The following is a 25897-nucleotide window of genomic DNA, read 5'->3' on the forward strand; positions in this document are numbered from 1 at the left end:
GAAGAAACAAATCAAGCACAGCATTAGTCTTTCTCTTCTGAAGCCAACATCTTCTGCCAGTTCCAGAGAGGCCACAGGACAGGAAGGAGCAGCCCCGAGAACCAAAAAAGACAATGTGTCATTTCTGTCACATTTCCTAATTATGTCAAGTAAGAAATTTTGAATTACAGAAGCCTTACTGGCATCACTGCTTAGAACAGGATCAGGAGCTTCTCCCAAAAAGCAGGAGCAAGAGATGAGTACAGGTTTGGAGCTCCAAGGTTTGGAGCAAGAGATGAGTACAGAGAAGCTGTTAGTGACAGAACTTAACGTGTGGCAAAACTTAATGGCAAGGCTTAGGAAATCAATATCCAGACACAAAACCCACTCAGGTACAAAGGCATCACGTCACAGCCCTGCTGCTGACCCCCATGGGGTCTCAGAACCACCCTGAGGTGCACAGGTTTGGCTGGAGCCCCCAAGGCAGTCAGTGACAGCCACCCCAGAAGGATCCCCACTGCTTTTTGACTGGAAAAGCAAAATGAACCCAGCGAGGTCAACAGCAAAATTAAGGTTTGTGTTCAGCAACAGAATGTCTTCTGTCTCTGTGCAAGAGAAGGGAGATTACCTGCTCTGTGCCAAAATTTAACTCTATCCATGGCATTGGCCTGCCTTCAAACACCCGCTGGGCTACTGCAACATAATAGAACTGCTTCAGCTGGCAGAAGAAATTCCTCAGATTGTCAGGACTCCAGGTTCCAAGAATGCTGAAGATACTTTCTAACATAATATTGGCAGCTATTTTCTTCCCTTCCACCACTTCCTTGTTTTTATCAAAAGTAAAGATCTGCCGGAAGTTTCTGAACTTGGAAGGCTTTACACACACGATGTCATCGTACTGGTGCCACTCTGGAGCAGCAACACAGGGAGAACACAGGAAAACAACCATTACAATCAGGTGCCTCAGCAATACCCCCAGCAGCCCACTGAGCTGCCAGTTCAGACAGGGCTGCCTGCCAGGAATGCTGGGCCACAGGAGAGCAGGGATCAGCCCAAGGTGCAGGTCCAGCCAGCAGAGCTCACCTCCATTGTTGAGAAGTCTCCTGTTTATCAATAAGCAGCGATTCACGTGGTGATTGGATTCTGATTTCTTGTAAATGAATTCGTACTCCCCCTTCCCACAGAACACCCAGTACTTGTAAGGAATGTATTCATCCAGGATTTCTCTGCTGAGAGTTACAGCACCTTCAATGAGGTATCCATGTTCCTCCAGATGCCTTGGAAACACAAACACAGCAAAGGCAGGTAAAGAACACATTAGCTGATCTACAGACCTCCTTTTTCATGCGCTGCTCCATTTTTAATAGGAATGGTGACTGTTCTTTCACAAGAACACTTCAGAACAGTTTTCTCCATTGTGGAACCCTCTGCTGCAACCCCCGGGTGTGGGCACAGAGCCACCACCCCTTGCAGAGCGGCCCAGGCCCCAGAGGGACCCTGTTCTCAGGGCAGGGAACACTCACCGGGTGCAGTTCAGCTCACAGATGTTGTCCTTCCAGTCGGCATAGGAAGGAATGCCCTGAGCCCTGATGAACACTTTGTGGGTATCGGGGTCAAGCTTGAAGTCTTTGGATAATATTGCATGGAAATACACTGTAACACCCTCATTGCGGCTCACAGAACTGCAGGACAGAATTGGAGGGGAAACAGAAGGGATTCTGTTGGTGTTTTTTAAATTGCAGAAATCACTGCAGACCTCAAATCAGACTCGAGCCACCAGCTGAGTGGCTGCAAGACCCATTAACTCTGGCAGCAATTCACTCAGACTGATGTTTGAGCAGGCCTAGTGCAAAGCCCAGTGCAAAAAGGAAAAATGGGCTCCTAAAGGCAGCAGGAGATGCTCTGGCCCAGCAGAATCACCTGGAATGGCTACACTTTGAACCCCTTCCAGCTCATACACATTAAGCAAAACATCAAAACAGCTCTTCACACTACTCACTTGAACATTGTGTGTGTGAAGCACAGATTGCTCATAAGAGCAAGAAATAAGAGAATAATCTCTTTTTTATCCATCAGATGCTCAAGCAGGTTCAACACATCACCCATGCTGCAGCTCCCATTCAACACTGGTTCTGTCATACACAACCACTTCACCTCAGTTTCAAAACAATTCCATTTCCACATGTCCAAGGTACATACTGACCCAATCCCAGCACCTCGATCTGGAGTCCTGAGTCCTCCTCACAGCAGCTCCTGTTAGTGAGGAATGCTGGGGAGCAGCAGGGCTGTTCTCACCTTTCTTTAATATTTTCCACAGATTTCTGGTTCCTTGGTTCCTTTTTGTTCTTGGGGCTGTCTGCTGCAGCCACAGCATCCTCCTTCCTGGCAGCCCTAACTCCTTGGCTTGGACTTGTCTTCTCACTCACACTGGGCATCTTCTCACTTGGGGTCTGATTTTTCTCTTTTGTGTTTGCATTCTGCAACAGAGACAAACAATGCCCAATGAAACAGGAGACTGGAGTACAGCATCTCCTTCTGGTGCAAGCAAGAAGCCACTTATTGTTTCTACAACTCAGTTTATATACTCTTACAGCCTTAGGCAAAATCTTTCACTGCTGAGCAATAACCACATTACTCATGTTTCTTAGCTACACGGCCTAACCACAGTCTTGCACCTGCAGTCTTGCATGACTTCCTTTAAACAAAGCCAATTTCCTTTTTACTTCTCCCTTACACTTCTGTTTGATGTTCCCAGGGCTTCCGGCCCACCAGAGTCAAGATACTCACATCATCCATCAACAGTGCAGAACTTTCTGCTCTACTGCCCCATCTGCCCCCAACACTGGTGCACCACCAGCTTCATCCTCCTGGAAGCACTGGAAACAACTGATCCCTCACTGAGGAAAGCCACTGGCTAAGGAAAACAGCCCAGGATGGAAGAAGAGCCCAACCCAAACACACTGCCACACAGCCAGCTCAGTGAGCCCCAGGTCCCAGAGGATGGGGCATCAAGAAAGTGAAAGAGAAACCACAGCACCTTCCAGCTTACCAGGCCTGCAGAGCACAGGCACCTGCAAAGCACAAAATCCCCTCATTCAAGGTGACCCCAGAGCTCTGCAGAGAGCATGGCTGGCTGGATAAGAGACACCTCCCAGGCCTGGGAGCATCTGAGCAACCCCTCAGTGAGAGCTGGGCTAGAACTGACACCCAGGAGAACAGGACTCCAATTAGAGCCTCCCCATAGTCCTCCCCAGTTCATCCCTGTAAGCCTGGGCTGGTGCTCCTCAGCCTCACTGACAGCACGAGCAGGTCACACTGGCAAAGGGAAGCTGTGCCCACTGAACACTCACCAGAGCTCACTCACACTCACCTTGACAGTGGAACTGGCCCCTTTCTGCTTGGGCTCCTTCCCAGCCTGCAGGCTCTGAGCCCCAGGGGAGGTCTTGGTCTCAGGCTTGCTTTGGGGGGCTCCCTTGGCAGGAGGCAGCCTGGGACTGCCAGGGACTGCTCCCCCAGCAGAGGGACTCGCTCCCTGCCCTGCTGACAGCCGCTCCTTGCTGCTGGCCCGGGCCTGAGAACCTGCTGTGGCTGCTGACAGCTGGCCAGGGGCACCACTGCCCCGTTCCTCATCACCCCTGGCTGCTCCTCCGTGTTCTGGCGTTGTTCCATCCCCCACCTTTTCCCCAGGGGCTGCGGTGCTGGGAGCTGGGGCAGCCTCCCTGGCTGTGCTGCTCTGCTCTGCAGGGCTCGGCCTCTCTGCTTGCAGGCTGCCAGCTTCCTTCCCCGGGTGTGCCAAATCCCTGTCGCCTCCAGGTGTGTCTCCACTGGCATCAGCATGTCCATCAGCACCTGGGCTTGCTCCCTCACCTCCGGGGGGTTGGATTTCTTGAGGAGTAACACCTGTGTCAGGCAACTCTGTGGTCTGAGCTGGTGCTGTGCTTTGAGGAGGCAGAGAGTCCTCTTCCCCAGAGATGGACTTCTTTGCTGTAGTCTTCTTCCTTTTCTATTAAAAAAAAGAAAAACAAAGACCACAAAGTCTGTTTATTCCTTGCCAAAGGGAAACTCTTTGTCATCTCCTCCATTGCAGCAAGTGCTGACATCTTCCTGCTACACGGGGGCTAACAGAGAATGATCAGAAAGAGGAGGGACAAGACCAGCCAGTGAAATGCAAAGAACTCTTGAGAACTGTGTAGGTTTAATATTCAAGACTTGCTCAGCAGGAGCACAGAGCAGCGCTGCAGTGTCTAAGCTGACTCATGTAATTTGTGGTTTCCCCCAGCACTGCACACACAACACAGCAAACACAGCTTCTGCAGGAAGCCAGGCAGCAGCTCCCCGACGTGGCCAAAGGGATGTGGGGGATGCAGCCCGGCCTCCTCACTTCACACATGACAGCAACACGTCCCAGCTGCTCCCCAGCAGGATCCTCACCTTCCTCAGCGGAGAAGCCACCTCAGCAGAGTCACCAGCCCCACACTGAGCCGAGGGCTCTGCGTGGTTCTCTGGAGCTGTGACATCCTCCATCAGTGAGGATCCCTCTTCCTCCTTCTGTGTCACAGCAGAGCTGGGAGATCCACCTGCAGTGTCAGGTGTGGTGTTGGACAGGGCTCTTGCTCTGTCCATCAGTGCCTCGCCCTCTGTCTCCTTTGTTTCAGGTGGTTTTGGTGGAAGGAGGTCCAGCAGCACCTTCTCCCTTCACCTCTTGCTCTGCATCAGGGACTGGAGAGACCTGCACCTCTCTTCTCTCTGCAACGGAGGGAAATTAATTGTTAAACTGGAAATTCACCCCCCAGTGGGGTTGCAGGATGGTTTGGGTTGGAAGGGACATTAAAGCTCATCTTGTCCCACCCCTGCACTGGACTAGGTTGCTCCAAGTCCCTGGATGGGGAAGAGAATCAGAAAAAAAGGCAAAACTTGTGGGTTCAGATAAACAGGATAGAAAAGAAAATGAAAGTTACAATAACCATAAAGGAATATCCAAAGCCAGTGAGGCACAGGGTGCTTGCTCATCACCCTCTGAGCCATGCCCAGCCAGCCCCTGGGCAGTGACCCTCACCCCTCAGCCAAATCCCCCCAGAGCTTCCTTCAGCACCATGCCCTGTGCTCTGCAACATCCCTCTGGGCACTGGGGCAGCTCTCCTGGCTCTGCCCCCTCCCAGCTCCTCACTGCCTGAGAAGTCCTTGGCTTAGTGTAAGCATTGCTCAGCAGCAGCTCAACCATCAGGCTCTTATCAACAGGAGCCTCATCCTGAACCCAAACACAGCTCTGAACCAGCTCCTGGGAACAACAGTGTCCCAGCCAAAGTCATGGACACACAGGAGCTGCTTGTTGTTCCCTGTTCAGCTCCCACCAGCCATGCCACCGCTCTCCCTTACAGCCTCCTGCCCTCTCCAAGGCCCTGCCAGATGCAGAATAATTAAGGAACCTCAGCACTGGTGTAGAGCTCCCTCCCTGTCCCTGCTGCAGACACAAATGCAGCAGCAGTGCTGGCAGGCAGCTGCCTGTGCCAGTGCCTGGAGCCCAGCGTGAGCAGTGACAGGACAGTGGCACCTCCCAGCTGGCACAGCCTGCTGTGACCGCTCCCACTCAGCTGAGGGCTTTCCAAGAAGGCAGAAGAAACTCCCTTTTTATCTTCACAGCTTTATCCACTCCTTCAAAAACGCATGGCAGGGTAGCTCTGGGTCCAGTCAGGCAGCAGAGCAGACCTCTGCCGTCTGCAGGGGTTTCACAGGCTCCTCCACACTGCCTCCACCCCAATTCCGAGAGCAAAAGCTTTGAACCTCAGCTACTTTGGATGCTCTTCCTACAGCGTTCCAGAGCTGGAGATCGCACGTTTGTTACCCTGGAGTGCAGGGGGATTTGCTAAGAACTGACCCTGTGCGGACTGCAGCAGCTTGATGCTGATTTAGTGTGCTTTTCTAGCATCACAGTCTCTGTCAACAAACCAAAAGCCATTCTGGTGGCCCAGATCATTTGGTATCAAACAAGTAAAGGACTGGGAAACATTTCCCCCGTGTTGAGCACTTGATTCTGTCTCTGTACAGCAAGGCAAAATTAGTGTGTTGTCAAACACAACTCAGGGGTGAGCTCTAAATCTAACAACAAGCTACAAACTGGAAATTCTGTGTCGAGAAGGACTCAACCACTCTTTTAACATAGAAACCAGCACTACTTCATTGGTAAAATAAACTAGTTCAACACTGGAGACCTGAGTGTGGAGACTGTGTAGGATGTGTCACCAACTGAATCACTTCTGTCTGCTGACAGTCACTGCAAAGTGAAGAAAACTGTCTGGTCAGGAACACCAGGGGAGGTTGAGCCAGAGACTGGGAGGGGCGTTTGGGGTAGGAGCAGAGTAGAATGAGCTGGGCAGAGCAGAGCCCAGAGCCGCCCGGGTACCGGAGGTGACACAGGCAGCCCGGCCAGGGCGCAGCCCCAGCCCGGCCCGGCCGAGCCCCGGCGCGGCCCCACAGCCGCCGAGGGACCGGGCAGGCCCTGCCCGGCAGCCAACGCGGACAGACAGGGCCGGGGCAGAGACACCAACACCGGCACAGCCGCGTCACCTCCTCCTCTGCCCGTCCCATCGTCAGGAAGCGACCTGCGACACTGCAGAGCCGGGCTGGGAACCGCAGCGCCTAAAGGCAAACAAACACAAACAGCGAGCGCGCCCCCGCGCTCAGGGCCCGTGCTCCCACCGAGGGCCGGGCTCCCCTTCCCGGAGCCTTGCCCGGGGCTGCTCCGCCGGGCCGGGCCGCGGCCGGGAGCTCCGTGCCAGCAGCGGGGCCGGAGCGGGGCCGGGGCTCGGCCATGGCTGAGGGCCCTGAGGGCCGCCCCGTCTGGGCGGGGCCTGCCCCGTGGGCGGGGCCTGTATGCAAATGACAACGCTCTCGCTCCCCGCGCGCTGGCGGCTCTCCGCCCCCTCGGGAGATATGCTAACGAGCAGGGCGGATGGGCCAATGGCGTGGCGAAGGAGCGGCCGTATGCTAATGAGCCAGTTATGTGAGTGAGGGGCGGGGCTGGGGCGGGGCTAGCGCGGCTCCCGGGGGGCGCCGGGAGATGGGGAGGGGGACACGGGGAGAACCGGGGTGGGGGGGACATGGGGAGCACCGGGGAGGAACCGGGGAAGGGGACAGGGGATAGGAGCGTCCCGGGTGAACAGGGAGGAGATGGGAGTCCGCGGGGACGCACCGGAGGGCTCCGGGCAGGTCGGAGATCAGGATGCACCGGGGAAATCGAGGCGCTTCGGGGGCACCGGGAGGGTGCAGCGGGATCCGGAGCCCGCAGCGCCGCCGGACCCGGAGCCGCGGCTGCCCCCGCCCCGCAGCCCCCCAAGGCCCGGCCCGGCGCCCCGCTCCGCCACTCACCGCCCCGGCAGCGCGACTCACCGAGTGACCGGGCACGGGCACCTGCAGCGCCCGCTCTTCCCGCCCAGTCCCGCCCGGACAAGTTTCGTTTCTCTGCCGAGCCGCCAACTTTCGTTTTTGCAGTCGCGGTGCCCGCCCAGCCCCGGACCGCCCCGGCCAATCCCGGCAAACCCGGCCCCGGGCGGCTCTCGGCGGGTCCCGCCCCGTCTGGGCGCCCCATCCCGGCCGGGGTCCCCCCCGGTACCCCCGAGCATCCCCCAGCCACCAGCCCGGTGCAGAGTCCGGCAGCAGCGCTGAGGGCAGGTGTGATGGAGGAGAGCACCTTGTGCTGCTCCCGACCACCAAAAGTGGGGGCACGGCTGGTGCCCCATGCCGGAGCCACCAGGAGCGAGCCGAAGGCAGGCTCGCAGCGTTCCTGCCCTCCGGCAGCGCTCACGCAGGTTTGAGCACACACGCATTCCTAAACAGCCAGCCGGTTTTACCCCCATGGCCCCGGGATCCCCCTCCGGCACCCCCAGGGTGCAGCAAGGAACTCACAGCTCAGAGCTCTGCAGGGCAGGACAGAGCACGGCAGTGTGAGATCCCCGAGCAGGTGTGTGAGATCCCCGAGCAGGTGTGTGTGATCCCTGCAGGTGTGTGTGATCCCGGCAGGTGTGTGTGATCCCGGCAGGTGTGTGTGATCTCTGCAGGTGTGTGTGATCCCTGACCACGTGTGTGTGATCCCGGCAGGTGTGTGTGATCCCCGGGCAGGTGTGTGTGATCCCTGACCAGGTGTGTGTGATCCCCGGGCAGGTGTGTGTGATCCCCGGGCAGGTGTGTGTGATCCCTGACCAGGTGTGTGTGATCCCGGCAGGTGTGTGTGATCCCTGACCACGTGTGTGTGATCCCGGCAGGTGTGTGTGATCCCCGGGCAGGTGTGTGTGATCCCTGACCAGGTGTGTGTGATCCCTGGGCAGGTGTGTGTGATCCCTGACCAGGTGTGTGTGATCCCTGACCAGGTGTGTGTGATCCCGGCAGTTGTGTGTGCCTCCCGGGCCCCCGTGCCGCCCTTCCAGCACCCCCGGCAGCCGGAGCTGTGCAGACCGCGCCCTCGGGCTCCCTTCACCCGCAGTGCCCCAGATTGCTTTCGGTTTCTTTTCCCCGGCAGGCTCAGCAGCACCCAGAAGATAACTCCCCTTCCCACACAAAAGGAAAAAGCTTTCCCTCCGGAAGGCAGAGATCACAGTGACTCATTAGCAGTTTCTGATTTATTACAGCCTCGCTGAGGGCCGTTCAGGGAAACGGAATTCCCGAGCCTGCCCAGCCCCACCAGGTGCTGTCCTGGTGTCACCGTGCCTGTCCCCTCGGCAGGGCCCGGGGTGTCAGCCCAGCCCTGACCCAGGGTGTCAGCCCAGCCCTGACCCGGGGCAGTGTTTGGTACAACACCCCACAGACAAGTTAAGGATAAAAAAGGTAAGGATAAAAATCAGTAAGGAGCACAATCCCAGACGTTTTCCCTCTCCCAGAGCTGGAGGCTGAGCCCCCATGTCCACTTGGAGGGCAGAACAGCAGCCCTGAAACAGCTTTGAGAGCTCACCCTGTGTCACCACTGGAGCGGCCCAGAACATGAAAAAGGTCCAGAATTAAAACAGTCGTTTAAAAAATGTCAGCAGCCCCCTGGAGGAAGGACGGCTTTGCACTGGTCACTGTGACAAGGAACAGGTCTGTCCCACAGCCCGTGTGGGGCCGGGCTGGTGCTGCTCTGTCCATCTCCCCGTGGGACAGGGGGACAGTCCATCCCCGTGCCCAGGATGGGGCAGCTGGCTCCCAGGGAGGGTGCTGGTGTCACTGGAGTGGCACAGGACGTTCAGCCCAAACTGGTCTCACTGGATGAGCCCGGTGCTCTCGGCAGTGCTGGTGAGGGGCTCTGCCCTGCTGCCCCCCAGCTCCGCTGCCCTGAGCTCTGGGACAGGAGAGGGGAAGCAGAGTCAAGGCAAGGCTCATGCCCTGGCTCTGCCTGGGACAGAGGGAATTTCCTTCCCAGGAGCTGGTTCAGAGCTGTGTTTGGGTTCAGGATGAGGCTCCTGTTGATAAGAGCCTGATGGTTGAGCTGCTGCTGAGCAATGCTTACACTAAGCCAAGGACTTCTCAGGCAGTGAGGAGCTGGGAGGGGGCAGAGCCAGGAGAGCTGCCCCAGTGCCCAGAGGGATGTTGCAGAGCACAGGGCATGGTGCTGAAGGAAGCTCTGGGGGGATTTGGCTGAGGGGTGAGGGTCACTGCCCAGGGGCTGGCTGGGCATGGCTCAGAGGGTGATGAGCAAGCACCCTGTGCCTCACTGGCTTTGGATATTCCTTTATGGTTATTGTAATTTTCACTTTCTTTCCTGTCCTATTAAATTGCCTTCATCTCAGCCCAAGAGTTTTCTCTTTTCTCTGCTTCTGTCCCACCCCTCTGCAGGAGGAGTGAAGGGCTCTGTGGTGCTGAGCTGCTGCTGGGTTGCACCACCAGAGCTCACCACAAATCCCCAAGGCTGGGGAGACCCAATTCTTGGGAGGGGCTCCAGCTCATCCTCCCAGGAACCCCTGCAGCCCCCACATTGCTGCTCTGCAGCTGGACAGGTCAGATCCCCACAGTGTCCTCCAGTGCCACCCTCCCCCACCCTGGGAGAGCAGCCCAGAGCCTCACCTGCCTCCTCCCAGCTGGGGAAATGCTGGAATCCTTCCAAGCCTGCAGACAGGAGCACTTGGAGAACGGGGTCCTGAGGGCAGAGAAACCTGGGCTGGGGGAGTGCTGGCCACTCCCATCCCCCAGGCAGAGCCCCCAGCCACCCCAGCACCCCCAGCTCTGTCAGATGAAGGTGCTCGGGATGGTGATGGTGCCACCTGAGGAGAGGCCAGCACAGAGCCCACCAGCCACACCCACACCCTTCCCAGTGCCAGGGTGGCACGGCTGAGGTGCCACACACCTGCAGGCCACAGAAGGCCAGCGAGAGGCCGTGCCTGCGCAGCTCCTGCAGCAGCTCTGCCAGCCCCAGCACCGCCGTGTAATCGATGCTGCTGACGTGGCTGCAGTCCAGCACCACAGAGCCGGCTGGAGATGCTGCTGGAAGAGCACAAGGGCATGTCCCAACAAGTCCAGGAATGAGCAGCCCAGGGTCACAGCCCGGGGCAGGGCTGGCAGGGTGGCACAGCTGTGCTGACACTGCTGACACCTGCAGTCCCTGGGCCTGGCAGCACCTGCCACCCACAGCAAAGCGATGCAGGCAGTGACAGCCGTGTCCCCAGGGCAGCCCAGGAGCACTGTACCTGCCAGAGCACGGCTGCACACCGTGTCCCTCAGGTGCTCCACGGCTGGGAAGTGCAGGCTGCTCCCCAGCTGCACCAGCAGCACGGACCCCTCTGACACCTGTGGGGGGACAGAGCCACAGGAGCTCAGGGCTGTGACACTGCCCAGGCAGGGACAGCCCCAGGAGCTCAGGGCTGTGACCTCCCCAGGCAGGGACAGCCACAGGAGCTCAGGGCTGTGACCTCCCCAGGCAGGGACAGCCACAGGAGCTCAGGGCTGTGACCTCCCCTGCCAGGGACAGCTGCCCATGCCACTCCCTGCCCTCCTGGATGGCTTGGGAGGAGCAGGAGCCCCCATTCCTCAGGGAAACCCTCCTGCACACAGCCCAGTGTCAGCAGGGCAGGGCAGTGATGCCTCCCTGTCCTGCTCTCCACTCTGAGGATATTCCCTTCCTCCTGCTGTTTGAAAGGGGTCCCTGTGCTGTGCCTGTGGCAGAATGGGGACAGCAAGAACAGGTCAGGAGAATCCTGCACCCCAGCACCTCCTGCCCTCAGGAGCTCCCTCCCAGCTCCCTGGCCCTGCCACATCCAAGGGTGTGAGAAATGGATTTGTGAGGAATTCTCAAAACCTGACAGAAAGCTCACACTGTCTTGTACAAGTGTGTGCAAACTCTGAGATAAGGTGTGATGACTTAGGAAGGCCATGGAATAGAGATGACATTGTTGGGAGAGAGACTGAACTGGAAACAAGTTTCAACCAGTTTCAAACTATGGCCTTGCATAAAGACCAGATATTTTAGAGAATTAGAACTGTGAAAGATGCACTGTAGCATTACATGGGGTAAAAATATAAGTGATTTGTGTTAGAACTAATAGCAGCATTGTGTGGCAAAAGCTAATAGGCTGGAGGACATTGATAATGTACTGTAACCAGTAAATGGGTTGGCTTCTAATGGAACAGCATTGAGTTTTACATCTCTTATGTCTCACCCTTCACCGAGGGTGACAATGGAATAAAATCCTTTAAAACACCTCTCAGTTGCCCCATCTCTGTAAAGCTGGGAACACCAACACAAGGGCAGGGGAGAAGCTCACCTTTATTGGGGGCCTGGCAATGGAGTAGAGCAGGAGAACCCCAGAAACCAGCACCCCAGCCACAATCCCATACTGCACCTCCCAGAAGCAGAGCAGGAACGTCACACAGAGGGGCACAAGGTCCAGCCCTACAAGAGAGAGAAAACAGGCTCAGCTGTGGCTGGTCCTGGTGCCACAGGGCACTCAGTGACGGTGCCAGCTCTGCGGCTGCACCCGGGTCTGGAGGAATCCACTCCTGAGGAGTCCACTCGTGCAGGTGGAGCTCTGGGTGGGAGCCCTTGGGAGGGGCCGTGAACTGTCCCCTCTGCATGACAAAGGAGCCAGGAACCCTGGGCAGCCACATGATGGGCACTCGAGAGAGACTGATGGGACACTCAGACTGTGATGGGACACTCAGACAGTGATGGGGCACTCAGACAGTGATGGGGCACTCAGAGACTGTGATGGGACACTCAGAGACTGTCCCCAGACTTTTGCAGGTCTATGAGGGGATAAAAGGACAAAAGCTCCCAGGCTCCTTCATTCTGGATCCCTCCCCAGAAACACCCAACTGGAGCTGTCATTCTGTTATTTAGTTATGGCACCATGATTAAATTATTTTAAGGATCTGGATGTCTGAGACTCTGCTATGGAAACCTGGGGTAGAGCTGGAGAGGAGACCTGGTCTGTGTGAGTGGGGCAGGGGGAGCTGTGAGGGGGCCTCAGTCCCAGCCCAGGGGGGCGGGTGTGACTGCCAGAGTGGCTCCTGGATGGCTGGACTGGGGGATTGCCCATTCCCCACCCATGCCCTCACTCTTAACCCGCCAGAGCGTCCGGAAGATGCCAGCGTCGAACATGGGCACCACGGCCGAGATGATGACAGCAGCCAGCGCTGCTTTGGGGATGTAGTAGAAGAGAGAGGTGAGGTATGCCAGGGACAGCAGGACCAGGGCACCTGCAGGAGAGGGACCCTGAGCCACGGGCACCTGACAGCCAGGGGTACCCCACTCCCAGGGGTCCCTGACAGCCAGGGTCCCCAGGGTCCCCAGGGCTGTACCTGTGACGAGCCCTCCCGCGGGGGTGCAGACCCCTGACTGAGCATTCACCGCCGTCCTGAAACACAAACCCACCTGAGCCAGGCTGGGCAGGGCTGGGGGCTGCTCCTGCCCACTGCCCAGACCCCACCCAGGAGAGCCACCTGCCCTGGCAGGGAGGAACCCGAGCAAGCCCCGGCTTCCAGGACTGCACAGCAGGGAGGGAGGTGCCCCTCAACAAAGGGAAGGTGAACACCAGCACACATGCATAGCCCAGCCACCAAGATGGGCTGCTGGGGACCAGGACATGAGCTCAGGGACCCAGTGGGGACAGCACAGTCTGCCACTCAGGATCTTGCAGAGCTCCCTCAGCATGCAGCCCCAGCGAGTGCCCTGCTCCCCCTCCTGCTACCCACCGGCCAAAGCTGCCCGTGATGGGGAACGAGGAGACAAAGGAGCCCAGGACATTGGCAACACCTGAGGAGACAAAGGAGAGGGCTGGGGGGCACTGCTGTGTCTGTGTCCCCAGGACAGGGGCTGGGGGGGCACTGCTGTGTCTGTGTCCCCGCTGTGACCATGCAGGAGTGACTCAGCCTGCTCTGGAAATTCCTGAGCTCAGAGAACGCCTGGGGTGGGGACGGCATGTGAGGTAAGGGAGGGAGAAGCTCAGGTGGAGGCAGGACTGCCCAGATGGGGATCTCAGGCAGCCCAGGGGCTGTTCTGAGCTCAGAGAACGCCTTGGGTGGGGACAGCATGTGAGGTAAGGGAGAAGCTCAGGTGGGGGCAGGACTGCCCAGATGGGGATCTCAGGCAGCCCAGGGGCTGTGCGACACCCAGCCCCACCCCTGCCCTCCTGAGCAAGCAGCTCTTACCCAGAGCCAGCAGCTCCTGGTCAGGGTCAATCCTGTAACCGTTCTGTGAGGCTGAAAGGAGATGTTGGCGTTGGCCTGAGGATTGCATAGGCACCTGCCACGCACAGGGAGCAGAACCAGCCATGACTGGGACAGCGTGGGCCCTGTCCTGGCACCCCTCGGGCACAGGAGCACCCCGAGACAACGCTCAACTCCTGGGCAGATTTCAGCTGTGCACCCCACAGGACCCCTCCTGCCAGTCCATGCTATGAACTGGAGCCCAGTGCCCCCCAGTGCCCCAAAAGGAACAGCACCTTCCCCAGCACCAAGCCTTGCAGAGACCCCTCCCCAGCACCCCGAGCCCTTGCAGAAACCCCCTGAGAGCACAGGGCAGGAGCTGGCCCAGCCCTACCAAAAGCCTTGGCGATGGCGACGGTCTCCAGCAGCCCCATGAGCGGCACCACAGCCAGCCCGACCCCCATGTCCTGGCAGGAAGGATCCAGTCAGCGGGGCTGGCACCCAGCACCCGCAGCAGGGAGCAGAGCAGCCCCTGGGGAGCTGCCAGCACCCACCTGCACCATGCTGTGGAAGGGGACGGTGCCGTTGGGCGCTGCCAGGGAGAAGCGCGGTGGCTGGAAGGCTGGCAGGCCCTGGGGGATGCTGCCTGTGAGCCTGAAGGGCTGGGAGCCCAGCACCTGGAAGGAGTAAGCCACCAGGCCAGCAAACAGCACAACGAGAGCATTGCGGGCTGCCAAAGTGGAGAGAGAGCCATGAAACGTGCCCGGAGCCCAGGGCAGGAGGGGGGCAGGAGATGGGCATCTGAGCTGCTGGGGAATTTCCAGCCTTAGGAAGGGGCACGGTGGCAGGAGCACTGGGACATTGTCCTCCCTGCCCCACCTCCGGCTCTTGGTTCCTGCCAGCCTGGGCTTCCCCATTTTCAGGCTCTGTCTTCCCTGAGCCAGAGATGAGCCCTGGGAGGGGACGGGGCAGGGGACAGAGGACACACCTGTGGCAGTGATCCACACAATCAGGTAGCTGATCCTGACAGCCAGCGGCTCTGTGGGGGCAGCTTGGGGCAGGCGGCTCTTCATGGCCCGGAGCCCTGCCAGCGCTGCCAGGCAGCTGAGCCCCAGCACAGCGTCCCCAGCCCTGCAAGAGGCACATCAGAGCCACCCCAAACACGCTGTGAGAGCTCCCACAAAGGCCAGGGCAGGGGCCTGGTGTCACAGCGAGAAATCAGTCCAAGCTGTGACCAAAAGATGGGAGCACAGCAGCTGCAGGGCAGGGTGGTGCTGACCTGGTCTCCCCAATCCTCCGGAGTGTCTCGTAGACCTGCAGGAAGAACTGCCTCGGGATTTCCTGCAGCCCCAGGATGTTCTGTGCAGGCAGACAAGGCGTGCTGACGGCCGGCCCCGTGACCACAGCCATTAGCCAACACCAGCCTGGAGCTGCTGCCAGAGGCTCTGATTTGGGTTAACCACAAAGGAAGCGTGGCAGCCCAGCAGAGCCTCAGGTCCCTGCAAGGCCAGCGAGGGGCTGCTGGGGCTGCAAACCACCCCCAGCTTCCAAATTTGCAAACCCATCGTGCCAGAGAATCGCCCAGTGCCTGCTGCAAGTGACCAAATCCCGTGTCCTGGTTTCACTGGTGTCCTGGATGCCACCAGCTGGTCACCAGCAGAGGGTGTGTTCAGCTCGGTCTGCTCCGAGCACAGCACTCAGGGAACCAGCAGAACCACTGGCAGGGGGTCCTGGGACCCCTAAACCAGCAGAACCACTGGCACCAAGCACATGGCCCAGCCCGGTGCTGAATATCCCAGTTGCACAGCACTAGGAGAGAGCTGGAGAGGCAGCCAGGACAGGGCAGATCCTACCTTGACCTGGTTGAAGCTAATGGTGATGGAGGCAGCTGATGTGAACCCCTTAATGACAGGGCAGGAAATGAAATCCAGAAGGAGTCCTGCATGGGATGGGGGCAGTGAGCACGCTCCTGACCCCGGTGGGACAGCAGGACATTCCCAGTGTCCCGCAGAGCAGAGAGGAGGAAGGAACAACTAGAGGCTGTGCAGCAAGATCCTAAACACATCAGTGCATGGCAAGAGATCTCACCGAGGCGCAGGAGCCCCATGGCCAGCTGGATGCAGCCAGAGAGGAAGGCGAGCAGGACGGCATAGCCGGGCTGGTGGAAGGTGTACGAGGAGACCAGCAGGGACATGATGGCCGTGGGACCCAGCGTCACGTCCTTGGCCGTGCCCAGGAGGCAGTACACGAAGCAGCCCATGAAGGAGGAATAGAGGCCGTACTGCAGGGGGACAGAAGGGGCACTGGCACAGCCCTGGGAGCCGGGAGAGGCCGGACACCTCCCGGACTGGGAGGGCTGGGCTGATCTCGGGTCACTTCAGGGTCTTTGGCACCCGCATGGCATCCTGCCCGGCAAATGGGCAACCGCACAGCTCCAGCCCTCGGTCACCCAGCCCTGCCCGCCACACTGCGGGGCTGCCCGGGAGCGGGGTCAGCCCGGCCGGAGGCAGCCGGGGAGCGGCAGGCCCGCGGCTCCCGGCACCCACCTGCAGCGGCAGCCCGGCCAGCTCGGCGTAGGCCAGCGCCTGGGGCACGGCGGTCAGTCCCACGGCCAGCCCGGCCAGCAGGTCCAGCGGCAGCCACGCCCGGGAGTACCGCGGGAGCCAGCGCAGCACCGGCAGCGCCGGGCGCGGGCACCGCGACCGCGGCATGGCCGGGACCCCGCGGGGCCGCGGTCGGTACCGGGGCGGAGCGGGGACCCCGCGGGGCTGCGGTCGGTACCGGGGCGGGGTCAGTGCCAGCGCGGCCCAGCCCGCGGCTCCGCCCGCGCCGGATCTGAGCGGCCGGGGCGCCTCATGTGACCGGCGTGAGGAGGAGCCGGGGCGGCCGGAGGAGCCGCCGAGCCCCGCTGCTGCTGCCGGTGCGGTACCGGTCCGGTGCCGGGGCCCTGGGCGCTGCTGCTGCTGCTGCTGCTGGGCGCGCTCCGGCCCGGCACAGCCGCGGCCCCGGCCCGCAATGTGCTGCTGCTCCTGGGTGAGTGCGGCCCGGCCCGGCTCCCCCTGCCCGGGGCTCGGCGCTGGGGGCATCCCGCGGCTGGGAGGGACGGTTCCGGGCTCTGCTGCATCCCCTCCGCTGCATCCCTTCTGCAGCCCGGGGATGCTCCTGGTGTCATCAGTGTCCCCTGGGCTGACCCCGCGCCCGGTCAGGGACACCCCCGGGCTGAGCTCAGGGACACCCCGGGCTGACCCCGCGCCCGTCCCGCAGCCGATGACGGCGGCTTCGAGAGTGGCGCCTACAACAACTCGGCCATCCGCACGCCGAACCTGGACGCGCTGGCCCGGCGCAGTTTGGTCTTCCAGAACGCCTTCACCTCCGTGAGCAGCTGCTCCCCGAGCCGGGCCAGCATCCTGACCGGCTTACCGCAGGTAGGGGCACCTGCCCACGCCGGGCCGGGGCTGCCAGCCCACGGCAGGAGTCACGGGCACGGCTGGACGTGTTCTGGAGCCGGGCTGGCAGCCCTGGTCCGACCGTGCCCTGTCCCCGCAGCACCAGAACGGGATGTACGGGCTGCACCAGGACGTGCATCACTTCAACTCCTTCGATGGCGTGCGGAGCCTGCCCCTGCTGCTCAGCCAGGCAGGCATCCGGACAGGTAGGAGCTGGGACAGGCAGGCCAAACCCCAGTGACAGAGCTCCCTGGACCTGTGGCTGTCCCTGCAGAGAGGAGACAGCAGCAGCCCCATGCCCCCTGCACTGCTCCTCCACAGCACTGTCTGCATTCTCACAGGGATAATTGGAAAGAAGCATGTGGGGCCAGGGGCTGTGTACCCCTTCGACTTTGCCTACACAGAGGAGAACAGTTCGGTCCTGCAGGTTGGGAGGAACATCACCCGGATCAAGCTGCTTGTCCGGCGCTTCCTGCAGAGCCAGGATGAGAGGTGAGACTGCCCCCTTGTCCTGGGAATGGCTGCACTGAAGATGCGTCCCCATGGCCCAGCTGGTCACAGACAAGAAGGGACCCCTTGTCCCTGAGTCCCCCCATATCCAGATTAGGTGGGGGGATCCTGCTGACCCCAGCTTGCCGTGGAACAGCCCAGGAAGGTCTCTGGGCAGTCCTTTGCTTCACCACCTCCACATCCCCCCTTTCCATCCCTAGGCCTTTCTTCCTCTATGTTGCCTTCCATGACCCTCATCGCTGTGGGCACTCCCAGCCCCAATATGGGGCCTTTTGTGAGAAGTTTGGCAATGGAGAGAGCGGGATGGGCTGGATTCCTGACTGGAAGCCACAGATTTACAGCCCAGAGCAAGTGCAGGTGAGAACCCGTGGGAACGTGTGGGGCTGCACATGGTGGCAGCCTCGGATGGAACCAGGGCTGGCCCCCATCTTGTCACTGCTCCCAGTGTCACAGCAAGAGCTGGTGAAGGACAGGGGCCTGTGTCAGCCACGTGTCCCTTTCCCTGTCTCCATTTAGGTCCCTGCCTTTGTCCCGGACACGCCGGCTGCCCGGCAGGACCTGGCTGCCCAGTACACGACCATCGGCCGCATGGACCAAGGTGGGAGCCGTGGCCAGGCTGGGGCTGAGCTCTGCAGCTCCTCTCTCCCTCCCGCTGAGCTCTGCCCCTGCTCTCACAGGGATCGGGCTGGTCCTGGAGGAGCTGCGCCGCGCCGGCTTCCTCAACAGCACGCTGGTGATCTACACCTCCGACAACGGCATCCCCTTCCCCGGGGGCAGGACCAACCTCTACCGCTCGGGCACCGCCCAGCCGCTGCTCCTCTCCTCCCCCGAGCACCCCCAGCGCTGGGGGCACGTCAGCCCGGCCTTCGCCAGCCTCCTGGGTAGGAGCTGAGGAAGGGAGGGAGGGAGGCAGCCCGGCTCTGCCTGGGGGGGTGGGCTGCTCTCCACCCTCCCTGCACCAAAACTCAGGGTCCTGTCCCTGGGGGCAGCCCCGAGCCCTCAGCATTGGCAGGGCCAGTGCAGGGAAGGCGGAGGAAGGAGGACAGAAGGGGGTCCCCTGCAGGGACACCATCCCTGGGGACCTTTCTGCCGCTCTCTGGGGCTGAGTTTCCTCCCACAGTGCCTGTCCCTACTCTCACCTTTTTCCTCCCCTCCAGACCTGACACCGACCATTCTGGACTGGTTCTCCATCCCCTACCCTGCTTACAGCATCTTTGGCACCAGGCAGGTGCAGCTCACTGGAAAGTCTCTCCTGCCAGCCCTGGACTCGGAGCAGCCCTGGGCCACCGCCTTCAGCAGCCAGAGCCACCACGAGGTGACCATGTACTACCCCATGCGAGCCATCCAGCACCGCCAGTTCCGCCTCATCCACAACCTCAACTACAAGATGCCCTTCCCCATCGACCAGGACTTCTACGTCTCGCCCACCTTCCAGGACGTGCTGGAGCGCACCAGGGCGGGGCAGCCGACGCACTGGAACAGGAGCCTGCAGCAGTACTACTACCGGGCCCGCTGGGAGCTCTTCGACTGCAGCCGCGACCCCGCCGAGAGCCAGAACCTGGCCCCCGACCCACGCTATGCCAGCGTCCTGCAGCTGCTGCGTGCCCAGCTCCTCCGGTGGCAGTGGGACACGGGGGACCCCTGGGTGTGCGCCCCCGACGCTGTCCTGGAGGAGAAACTGAGCCCTCAGTGCCAGCCGCTGCACAACGAGCTGTGAGTGCCACCTGTGAGTGCCACCTGTGCCCCGGCAGTGCTGTGCTCCCGTGGGGCTCAGACACCCCCTGTGCCCCAGCAGTGCTGTGCTCCCGTGGGGCTCACACCCCCCTTGTGCCCCTGCAGTGCTGTGCTCCCATGGGGCTCAGACCCTCCCTGTGCCCCGGCAGTGCTCTGCTCCCATGGGGGACAAGGGCTGGTCCCAAATCCCGGGGGACACCACGAAGCTCTGCCCTCTGTGCTGCCAACACCGCCTGGCCCCAGAGCACTGAGGGATTCCTGGTGCCTTGGCTCTCAGCCAGAGGAGCTGAAGGGCCAAGCTGCCCCTCAATAAAGCCTCTAGAGGGTAAGGCTCTCATTTTCACCTGGAGCTGGGCACAGCCCTGCAGCAGCCCCCAGCTTGGAGGCAGCAGGACAGGCCAAGGGCCTCTGTGGCACAGCCAGGGCTGCAGGAACAGCTGGAGACCCCCAGTGCTCTGGGAAAGCCTTCAAGGGGCACAGGGGGTCCTGCTGGAGACCTCCAGGCAAGGACAGAGCTGGGGTGTCCCAGCCAGGAGCAGGGGGCTGAGCACATTCAGGACCAGGAGAGGGGACAAGGACACGGCCTGGGGCTGCTCCCAGCAAACAGCAGCTTTATTCACAGTACTGCTCCCTCAGCCCCTGCGCATCCCCCTCCCCAAAACCACAGCCAGGAAACTCCCTGCAGTCTGTGCCCCAGTTACCAGTCCCCAGAGTAACTGGTTTGCTGTCTCACAAGGCACTTGGGTATTTTTTCCCCTGATTTGATGATGGTGATGTTTTCCCTGTCCCTGGGGGCTGTGCAAGGCCCCCCTCCCTCTGCCAGTCCAGTGCACACCCAGAAGCCAGAGGGAGAACAAGGCCCAGGAGTGTGGGAAGAGCAGGGGCAGCTCAGGGTACAGGGGATGGGATGGATTTGGCCTTGGATTCCAGGGAAGCAGCATCCCTGGAATACTCCCTGTGACCCATGCTGGTCAGGACCAGGAGATCACAAACTGCTCCCACATGGGCAGTGACACAGGGACACTCAGCACCTGAGGGGAGAAGGAAGGTGAGAGCCAGGCAGGAGGAAGCCCAGGAGTGTCAGAGCCCAGGAGGGTCCTGCCCCTCACAGAGCGACAGCCTGGCACAGTCCTGGTCCCACAGATCCCCTGGGCAGGGCACCCATGGCCCGTGCTGTGCCATCAGTGGGGCACTCCGGGTCCCTTCCTGGCCACCACCCCTGCCCAGGCTGGGAAGCAGCGCTCACCTGGGTGTCACTGCGGTAGGAGAAGTCACTCACGATGGCACCGTTGGCCAGAACTCTCCGGGGAGGGCTGGTGACCCCCAGCACAGTGACAGCCTCCAGCAGGACCCCATCCAGGTGGGCACTTGCCCGCAGCAGCTGGCTGAGCACAGCATCCTGGGCACAGGGGATGGCACCGTGTGCTCCTGGCTCTCAGCCACCCCACGTGCCCCCAGGGCTCCTCCAGGTGCCCCACCGCACCTGCTGCCCCTCTGAGCAGACACAGGTGTGCCAGGGCCACCAGGAGCCCTGCCCAGCCCTGCCAGCAGCTCCCCGTGCTCACGTTGGAGGCCAGGAAGAGGATCTCGGTGTAGTCGCCCCTCTCAAAGGTCTCCCAGCTCTCCCCATCGTCCCAGAACAGCTCTCCCCTGGCGAAGCCGTCCAGGCTCAGCGCCACCACCAAGGCCATGCCCTTTCCACGGGACTGGGCAGTGCTGAAGGCGGGCTCCTGGGGCACGGGGCAGGCACAGCTCAGGGCACTGCCACAGCCGTGTGCCCAGCCCTGCAGCCACAGCTCCTCTGACATTGTCCTGGCAGCGGTGTGGGCACTGCGCCCTCCCAGGCTGCCAGGCAGGTCACTGTGGTGTCAGCACGGAGCAGAGGGGGCTCACCTGCAGGGGCAGGATGTGCCCTGCACGCACGTGGACGTTGATGGTGTCCAGGGGCGCTGGCAGGAGGATCCACTGCCCTTTGCTGTGGATGGTGGAATCCTACACGGGGACAGAGAGAGGGAAGAGCAGGCACAGGGTGCCACATGGCAGGGGAGCCCAGCCCAGTGCCAGAGCCCTCAAATGGCCACCAGCAAAGGCAGGTGAGGCATGAGACCCACACACAGCCCCAGGGGGCTGCCGGGATGCAGGAATGGGCACGAGGTGCCACAGCAAAGCCCCCTGTGCAACACAGCAGGAGCACCCACCCCTGCCAGGCTGTACCACGTCCCTGCTGGGAAGTAGCCGCTGACTTTGGTCTGCCCTGGCTCCAGCACGGGGGTGATGAGCAGGCCCCCGCCCCACAGGAGCTGGCGGTCCACAGCCCAGGTGTTGGGGTCTGTGGGGAACCTGGGGAAGGAGGGAAGGGGAGGGAGGGCAGTGCCAGGAGACCCTGGAGCTGCCTCCCGCTGAGCCCCAGCGGGGCTGGCACTCACTCGAGGAACAGGGGCCGTGCCACGGTCTGGCCGGCGCTGTGAGCGCGGTGGAACAGCGTGTACAGGAAGGGCAGGAGGGAGTAGCGGAGACGCAGGGCGTTCCTCATGGCAGCCTGGGCGGGCGGACTGAAGGCAAAGGGCTCCTGCGGCTGCGGGGAGGGAGGGGAATGGCCCGAGGGGAAGCTCAGCCGGTGCGGGGAGGAACGGAGGGTGCATTTCAGGGATGCGGGATGGCCTCCAGCACGGGGGCACACAGCCCTGCAGCTGAACCAGCCACCTTCCCACGCTGGCAGGGCAGCCCTGGCTGGGCCCAGGGCCCCTTGCCCGGCGGGTGAGGGCTCCCAGGGCTCACCCGGGTGCCGTGGTCGTTGTGGTTCCTCATGAAGGGGTAGAAGGCGCCCAGCTGGGTCCAGCGCACGCACAGCTCCTCGCTGGTGTTGCCCAGGAAGCCGCAGATGTCGGCACCCACCAGCGGCACCCCAAAGAGGTTGAAGAGCAGCACCTCTGCAGAGGGCACAGAGGGCATCAGGGCTCTGCAGCACCTGGGGATGGAGCCTGTGGAGAAGCCCCTGGCTGTGGGGGCAAGGGGGAAGCAGGGCTGTGGGTGCAGGCCCAGTGCCCCACAGATACCTGGTATGGAGTAGTAGAGCTGCTCCCAGTCGCTGCCAACATCTCCTGTCCAGTGCCCGGCGTAGCGCCCGTGCCCAGCGAAGGTGGAGCGTGAGATGATGAAGGGACGCTTGCCCCGGACCCTCAGCAGAGCACTGGGAGTGGGAGGGGTCTGCTCAGCACCCCCCAGCTGGGGAAGGGGCTCAGGGCTCCCACAGTGCCCTGTGTTCCACACCAAACCCTCACCCACCCCCCAGGGCCTGTCCATGCAGGGTCTCTCCCAGCTCTGCACCCCCAGCATGTGCAGGAGCAGTGGCAGGAGCCCCAGGCCTGCCCACACTGCCCATGCAGGGTCTCTCCCAGCTCTGCACCCCCAGCATGTGCAGGAGCAGTGGCAGGAGCCCCAGGCTCACTTGTGGGAGGCGATGGCCTCGGTCAGCCCGTACAGGCTGTGCAGGTTGTAGTGAGAGGACAGGTACTGCTGGCTGGAGGCACAGATGGTCCCGGCCTGCAGGCGTCCCCCAAACACACCTGCAGGGGAGAGGTGGAGCTCACAGCATCCCCCAGGCTCCTCCCGGCGTCCCCAGAGCCCTGGGCAGGGCTGGAACCCACTCCTGTACCTGGCACGTAGGGGGGATGCTCCAGGTTGTTGTTGGGGCAGCCATCCTGGGAGCCCTCCACGAAGTTGGACGGCTCATTCATGTCCTGGAAGGGAAGGAGAGGGTGGGATGGCCTCGCTGCTGCAGCCGGGCCCAGCAGAGTGCAGGGCAGGAGCCAGGGCCAGCAGCTGCAACCGGGCCACTCACAAGCCACATGCCATCGAAGGGCACTTGGTCGTGGAAGTCCTTCACCATGTCGTGCCACCACTCATGAGTCTCTGGGTTGGTGAAGTCGGGGAAGGACGTGGGGCCTGGCCAGACCTGCAGGGGGGAGAGCATTGGGCAGAGCCCCCACCTTCCACCACAGCCCCCCAGAGGTTTCTCTCCCACTCTTGGGGTGCTGCCACAGCCCCACTCGAGCCCTGCCCCGTGGGCACCAGGGCTGCTCCCCACACACACCTTCCCGATCAGGGGCTGCCCCGTGGCATTTCGGATGAACACCCCTCGCTTCAGACCCTCGTCGTAGGGCTTGTATGTGCCAGGGGGCCCCGAGCTGCTGATCCCAGCGTCCTGGAAGGGCACAAAGCCAGGGCTTTAGCAGCAACAGCAGGGAACAGGCAGCCCTGCCCTCATCACCACCCTGGGGCAGCTGAACCTGTGCCAGCCCGCCCGTGCAACTCACCACGATCATGATGTACCTCAGCCCGCGGTCATGGAACTCCCGCACCATCTCCGGGTAGTCCCTGAAGCCTTTCTTGTTGAAGGTGAAATCCCTCTTGGCATCTGCATAATCCAGGTCGTTCCACTGCACATCCTGTGGATGGAGGCTTGGGCAGGAGCAGGGACCCACGAGCTGCTGTGGGACCCCCACCCCAGGGCTCCCACCAGCCCCCCACAGCCCCAGGGGCCCCCCAGACCTACCAGGGGGAAGCGGGCTGCTGTCATGTTGGCCACCACCTGCCGGGTGATGTCGGTGGAGGAGTAGCCCCAGCGGCACAGGTGGAAGCCCAGGCCCCAGTACGGGGGCATGAAGGGGAACCCTGGAGGGCAGAGGGCGGGTGCTGGCAGGGATGGCTCAGCCCTGTGCCACCCCAGAGCCCTGCTGTGCCACCCCAGAGCCCTGCTGTGCCACACGGCTCACGGCATCCCGGCAGAGCCATCCTGGCCAAGGCTCAGCCATACCAACCACATCCAGGTACTGCCGCACCACGCTCTTGGGGTCGGGGCCCAGGAAGATGTAGAAGTCCAGGATCCCCCCGGTCGTGCGCCAGGTCAGGGCCGGGCTGGGCTGCAGGAGCACGTCTGGGGAAGCACAAGTGCCAGGGGAGGAAGCTGAGGATGAGGACAGGGCCAGGCCCACGCCTGGCGCCCCACGGGACTCACCCATCGCGTTGCTGTTCAGCAGAAAGACACCGTGGGCTGAACCATCGTCCTCCATCACCAGGTAGAAAGGGTGGGAGCCGTAGAGGTTGATGTGGGGCTGGAGTAGAGCACAGTGTGGTGCCAGTGAGGCTCTGCTGGAGACCCCCACACCCACCTGACCACCCCCACCTCTGCTCAGGAGCACTGGCTTCAGGTGCAAAGCCAGGGCTGTGCTCCCAAACTCTGTCACCTCAGCCGAGCCCTGCCCTGAGCCAGAGCCCTGCAAACACTCCCAGGCAGCACAGAGCTCCAGCAGGACAAACCTGGGCCTGGGGACAGGGGTCCCATGGGTTGTGCAGTGTTATGGCTGAGGCCCAGAGCTGAACCAGCACACACACATCTCCCCAGCCCCAGGAGAAGCCACAGGGCCACCCCCAGGAGCACAGGTTAATCATCTCCCTTTCCCTCAGCCCCGCTCCGTACCGCAGGTGCCATGTCCCGATTCCAGAGGGTGACCCTGGTCCATGCTGTGTCGAGGAACAGCGGTGTCAGGTGCTCCCCCAGCCCCGAAATGAAATGGGAGGGCAGGGAGGTGGAGATCTGCAGGAACTGGTCTGTGAAGAAGAGGGGTGCGACCGTGGTGTTCAGCCTGCGGAGAGAAAGGGAGACTCAGCCAAGGGCTGGGAGGGAGGCGCTGAACTGGGGCCACTGGTGCTGGGCTGGGACACGGGTGCTCATCACCAGGGGAAATAAAAACAAGATTTGTGTGAGCTCTGGGACTCCTGGTTCCCTGCCCAGCCACGGAACTGCAGAAGGACTCAAAGTAAAGCCCCCACAGCCACATCACTGCTGTCACCAGTGTCCCAGACTGATGAAGAGCAGTGTCCCTGCACTCATCCTGGCACTGCGGGGCTGTGCAATAACGAGCAGTGTCCCTGCACCCATCCGGGCTCTGTGGGGCTGTGCAATGACGAGCAGTGTCCCGGCTCTGTGGGGCTGTGCACGTTCCCCCCCGGGTCCCTCGGAGCCGAGCGGGCTCGGGGGCACTCACAGGACTCTCCCGCCGCGCTGCCGGCACACGACGAGCCCGAAGGGGTCCTGGCTGAGCTGCAGCCCGTAGAGCGTGGAGGGGGCTCGGCCGCGCACCCGCGGCGTGGCCAGCGGCACCTCATAGCGCGGCCGGGCCGCGTCCCGGAGCTGCGGGGAGAGCGGTCAGCGGGGCACGGGCACCGGGCACCGGGCACCGCCCGCCGGGCCGGGCCGCACCGTGAAGCGCAGGCGGGCCGGGGTCTCCAGCGCCAGCTCCAGCCGCAGCTCGTCCACCGCTCCGGGCAGGAAGGCGGCGGCCACGCGGTGCAGCCGGGCCGAGAAGCCGCTCTCGGTGGCCGTCAGGTTCTCGGCGCGGTAGCTGCGGTAGCCGCGGGGGAAGAAGCACCAGGGCGGGCCGAGCCCGCGCTGGGCCAAGAGCCGCGGCAGAACGCGGCCGGGCCGCCCGCACCCCGGAAAATCGGGGCTCCACCGGGGCGGGGCGGGGAGGCGGAGCTGCTTGGGGCAGAGAAAGTGAAACGTAAACAGAAACATACCGAAAGGATTACAGTGGTACGTCTGAAATAAACATTATACTCGA

General features: G+C 61.7%; 4 protein-coding genes across 9 annotated transcripts in view; 1 reads left to right on the forward strand and 3 right to left on the reverse strand.

Moving 5' to 3' along the window:
• LOC120505555 (E3 ubiquitin-protein ligase RNF213-like) overlaps window positions 1–7457 on the reverse strand; it is a 49303-nt gene extending 41846 nt beyond the window's left edge. The window contains 7 exon segments of the mRNA XM_039716216.1: window positions 608–888; window positions 1063–1256; window positions 1503–1661; window positions 2275–2456; window positions 3350–3982; window positions 4411–4725; window positions 7366–7457. Coding sequence (XP_039572150.1) covers window positions 608–888; window positions 1063–1256; window positions 1503–1661; window positions 2275–2456; window positions 3350–3982; window positions 4411–4602 — 1641 coding nt within the window. The 5' untranslated portion in view covers window positions 4603–4725; window positions 7366–7457.
• An 878-nt stretch (window positions 7458–8335) lies between these two features.
• Window positions 8336–16530, reverse strand: SLC26A11 (solute carrier family 26 member 11). Of its 5 annotated transcripts, none has more exons than XM_039715999.1 (16): window positions 16131–16530; window positions 15673–15865; window positions 15438–15523; window positions 14864–14943; window positions 14573–14715; window positions 14139–14314; window positions 13979–14051; window positions 13588–13638; window positions 13132–13192; window positions 12739–12794; window positions 12496–12636; window positions 11703–11830; window positions 10629–10728; window positions 10289–10422; window positions 10009–10081; window positions 8337–9286 (listed from the first exon to the last, which is right to left on the reverse strand). In XM_039715999.1, exons 1-16 carry the CDS (start codon window positions 16293–16295, stop codon window positions 9207–9209), a joined length of 1740 nt encoding a protein of 579 aa, XP_039571933.1. In that variant the 5' UTR covers window positions 16296–16530; the 3' UTR covers window positions 8337–9206. The 5 variants fall into 5 exon arrangements, with proteins under 5 accessions (XP_039571934.1, XP_039571935.1, XP_039571933.1 ...); XM_039715997.1 differs by having other exon boundaries at window positions 8338–9286; window positions 10289–10425; XM_039716002.1 differs by having other exon boundaries at window positions 8338–9286; window positions 10289–10425; window positions 15673–15989; window positions 16131–16256.
• SGSH (N-sulfoglucosamine sulfohydrolase) lies at window positions 16294–19603 on the forward strand. The gene is made up of 9 exons (XM_039716217.1): window positions 16294–16357; window positions 16459–16617; window positions 16849–17009; window positions 17131–17236; window positions 17372–17522; window positions 17741–17897; window positions 18057–18138; window positions 18218–18421; window positions 18698–19603. The coding sequence occupies exons 1-9, from the start codon at window positions 16294–16296 to the stop codon at window positions 19255–19257; spliced, it is 1644 nt and encodes a 547-aa protein (XP_039572151.1). The 3' UTR covers window positions 19258–19603.
• A 259-nt stretch (window positions 19604–19862) lies between these two features.
• GAA (alpha glucosidase) lies at window positions 19863–25880 on the reverse strand. 2 transcript variants are annotated; one of them, XM_039715996.1, is made up of 19 exons: window positions 25537–25880; window positions 25322–25467; window positions 24754–24919; window positions 24292–24388; window positions 24091–24210; window positions 23830–23948; window positions 23591–23722; window positions 23368–23478; window positions 23116–23229; window positions 22930–23014; window positions 22723–22840; window positions 22331–22464; window positions 22053–22204; window positions 21701–21849; window positions 21473–21614; window positions 21168–21266; window positions 20840–21004; window positions 20521–20673; window positions 19863–20305 (listed from the first exon to the last, which is right to left on the reverse strand). In XM_039715996.1, exons 1-19 carry the CDS (start codon window positions 25849–25851, stop codon window positions 20246–20248), a joined length of 2577 nt encoding a protein of 858 aa, XP_039571930.1. In that variant the 5' UTR covers window positions 25852–25880; the 3' UTR covers window positions 19863–20245. The 2 variants fall into 2 exon arrangements, with proteins under 2 accessions (XP_039571930.1, XP_039571929.1); XM_039715995.1 differs by having other exon boundaries at window positions 24091–24388.
• Window positions 25881–25897: the final 17 nt, after the last annotated feature.

The sequence above is a fragment of the Passer montanus genome, unplaced genomic scaffold (genome assembly GCF_014805655.1).
Source record: "Passer montanus isolate IOZ18808 unplaced genomic scaffold, ASM1480565v1 scaffold35, whole genome shotgun sequence".
NCBI lineage: Eukaryota > Metazoa > Chordata > Aves > Passeriformes > Passeridae > Passer > Passer montanus.

What these genes read in the sequence shown, in the direction of transcription:
- SLC26A11 (XM_039715997.1), bottom strand. Translation starts at nt 16,295, where the DNA reads ATGCCGCGGTCGCGGTGCCCGCGCCCGGCGCTGCCGGTGCTGCGCTGG. An exon ending in CGCGGGAGGGCTCGTCACAG is followed by an intron (nt 12,637 to 12,738) that starts GTACAGCCCTGG and finishes CCTCTCCTGCAG; the next exon opens with GTGCCCTGGTCCTGCTGTCC. An exon ending in TGGCCTTCTGTGGCCTGCAG is followed by an intron (nt 10,082 to 10,288) that starts GTGTGTGGCACC and finishes CTCTGCCCTCAG; the next exon opens with GACCCCGTTCTCCAAGTGCT.
- GAA (XM_039715995.1), bottom strand. Translation starts at nt 25,851, where the DNA reads ATGTTTCTGTTTACGTTTCACTTTCTCTGCCCCAAGCAGCTCCGCCTC. An exon ending in GGCACATCCTGCCCCTGCAG is followed by an intron (nt 21,005 to 21,167) that starts GTGAGCCCCCTC and finishes CCCGTGCCCCAG; the next exon opens with GAGCCCGCCTTCAGCACTGC. An exon ending in TCCTCTTCCTGGCCTCCAAC is followed by an intron (nt 20,674 to 20,839) that starts GTGAGCACGGGG and finishes CCCTGTGCCCAG; the next exon opens with GATGCTGTGCTCAGCCAGCT.
- SGSH (XM_039716217.1), top strand. Translation starts at nt 16,294, where the DNA reads ATGGCCGGGACCCCGCGGGGCCGCGGTCGGTACCGGGGCGGAGCGGGG. An exon ending in GGGGACCCCGCGGGGCTGCG is followed by an intron (nt 16,358 to 16,458) that starts GTCGGTACCGGG and finishes CGGCGTGAGGAG; the next exon opens with GAGCCGGGGCGGCCGGAGGA. An exon ending in TCCTGACCGGCTTACCGCAG is followed by an intron (nt 17,010 to 17,130) that starts GTAGGGGCACCT and finishes CTGTCCCCGCAG; the next exon opens with CACCAGAACGGGATGTACGG.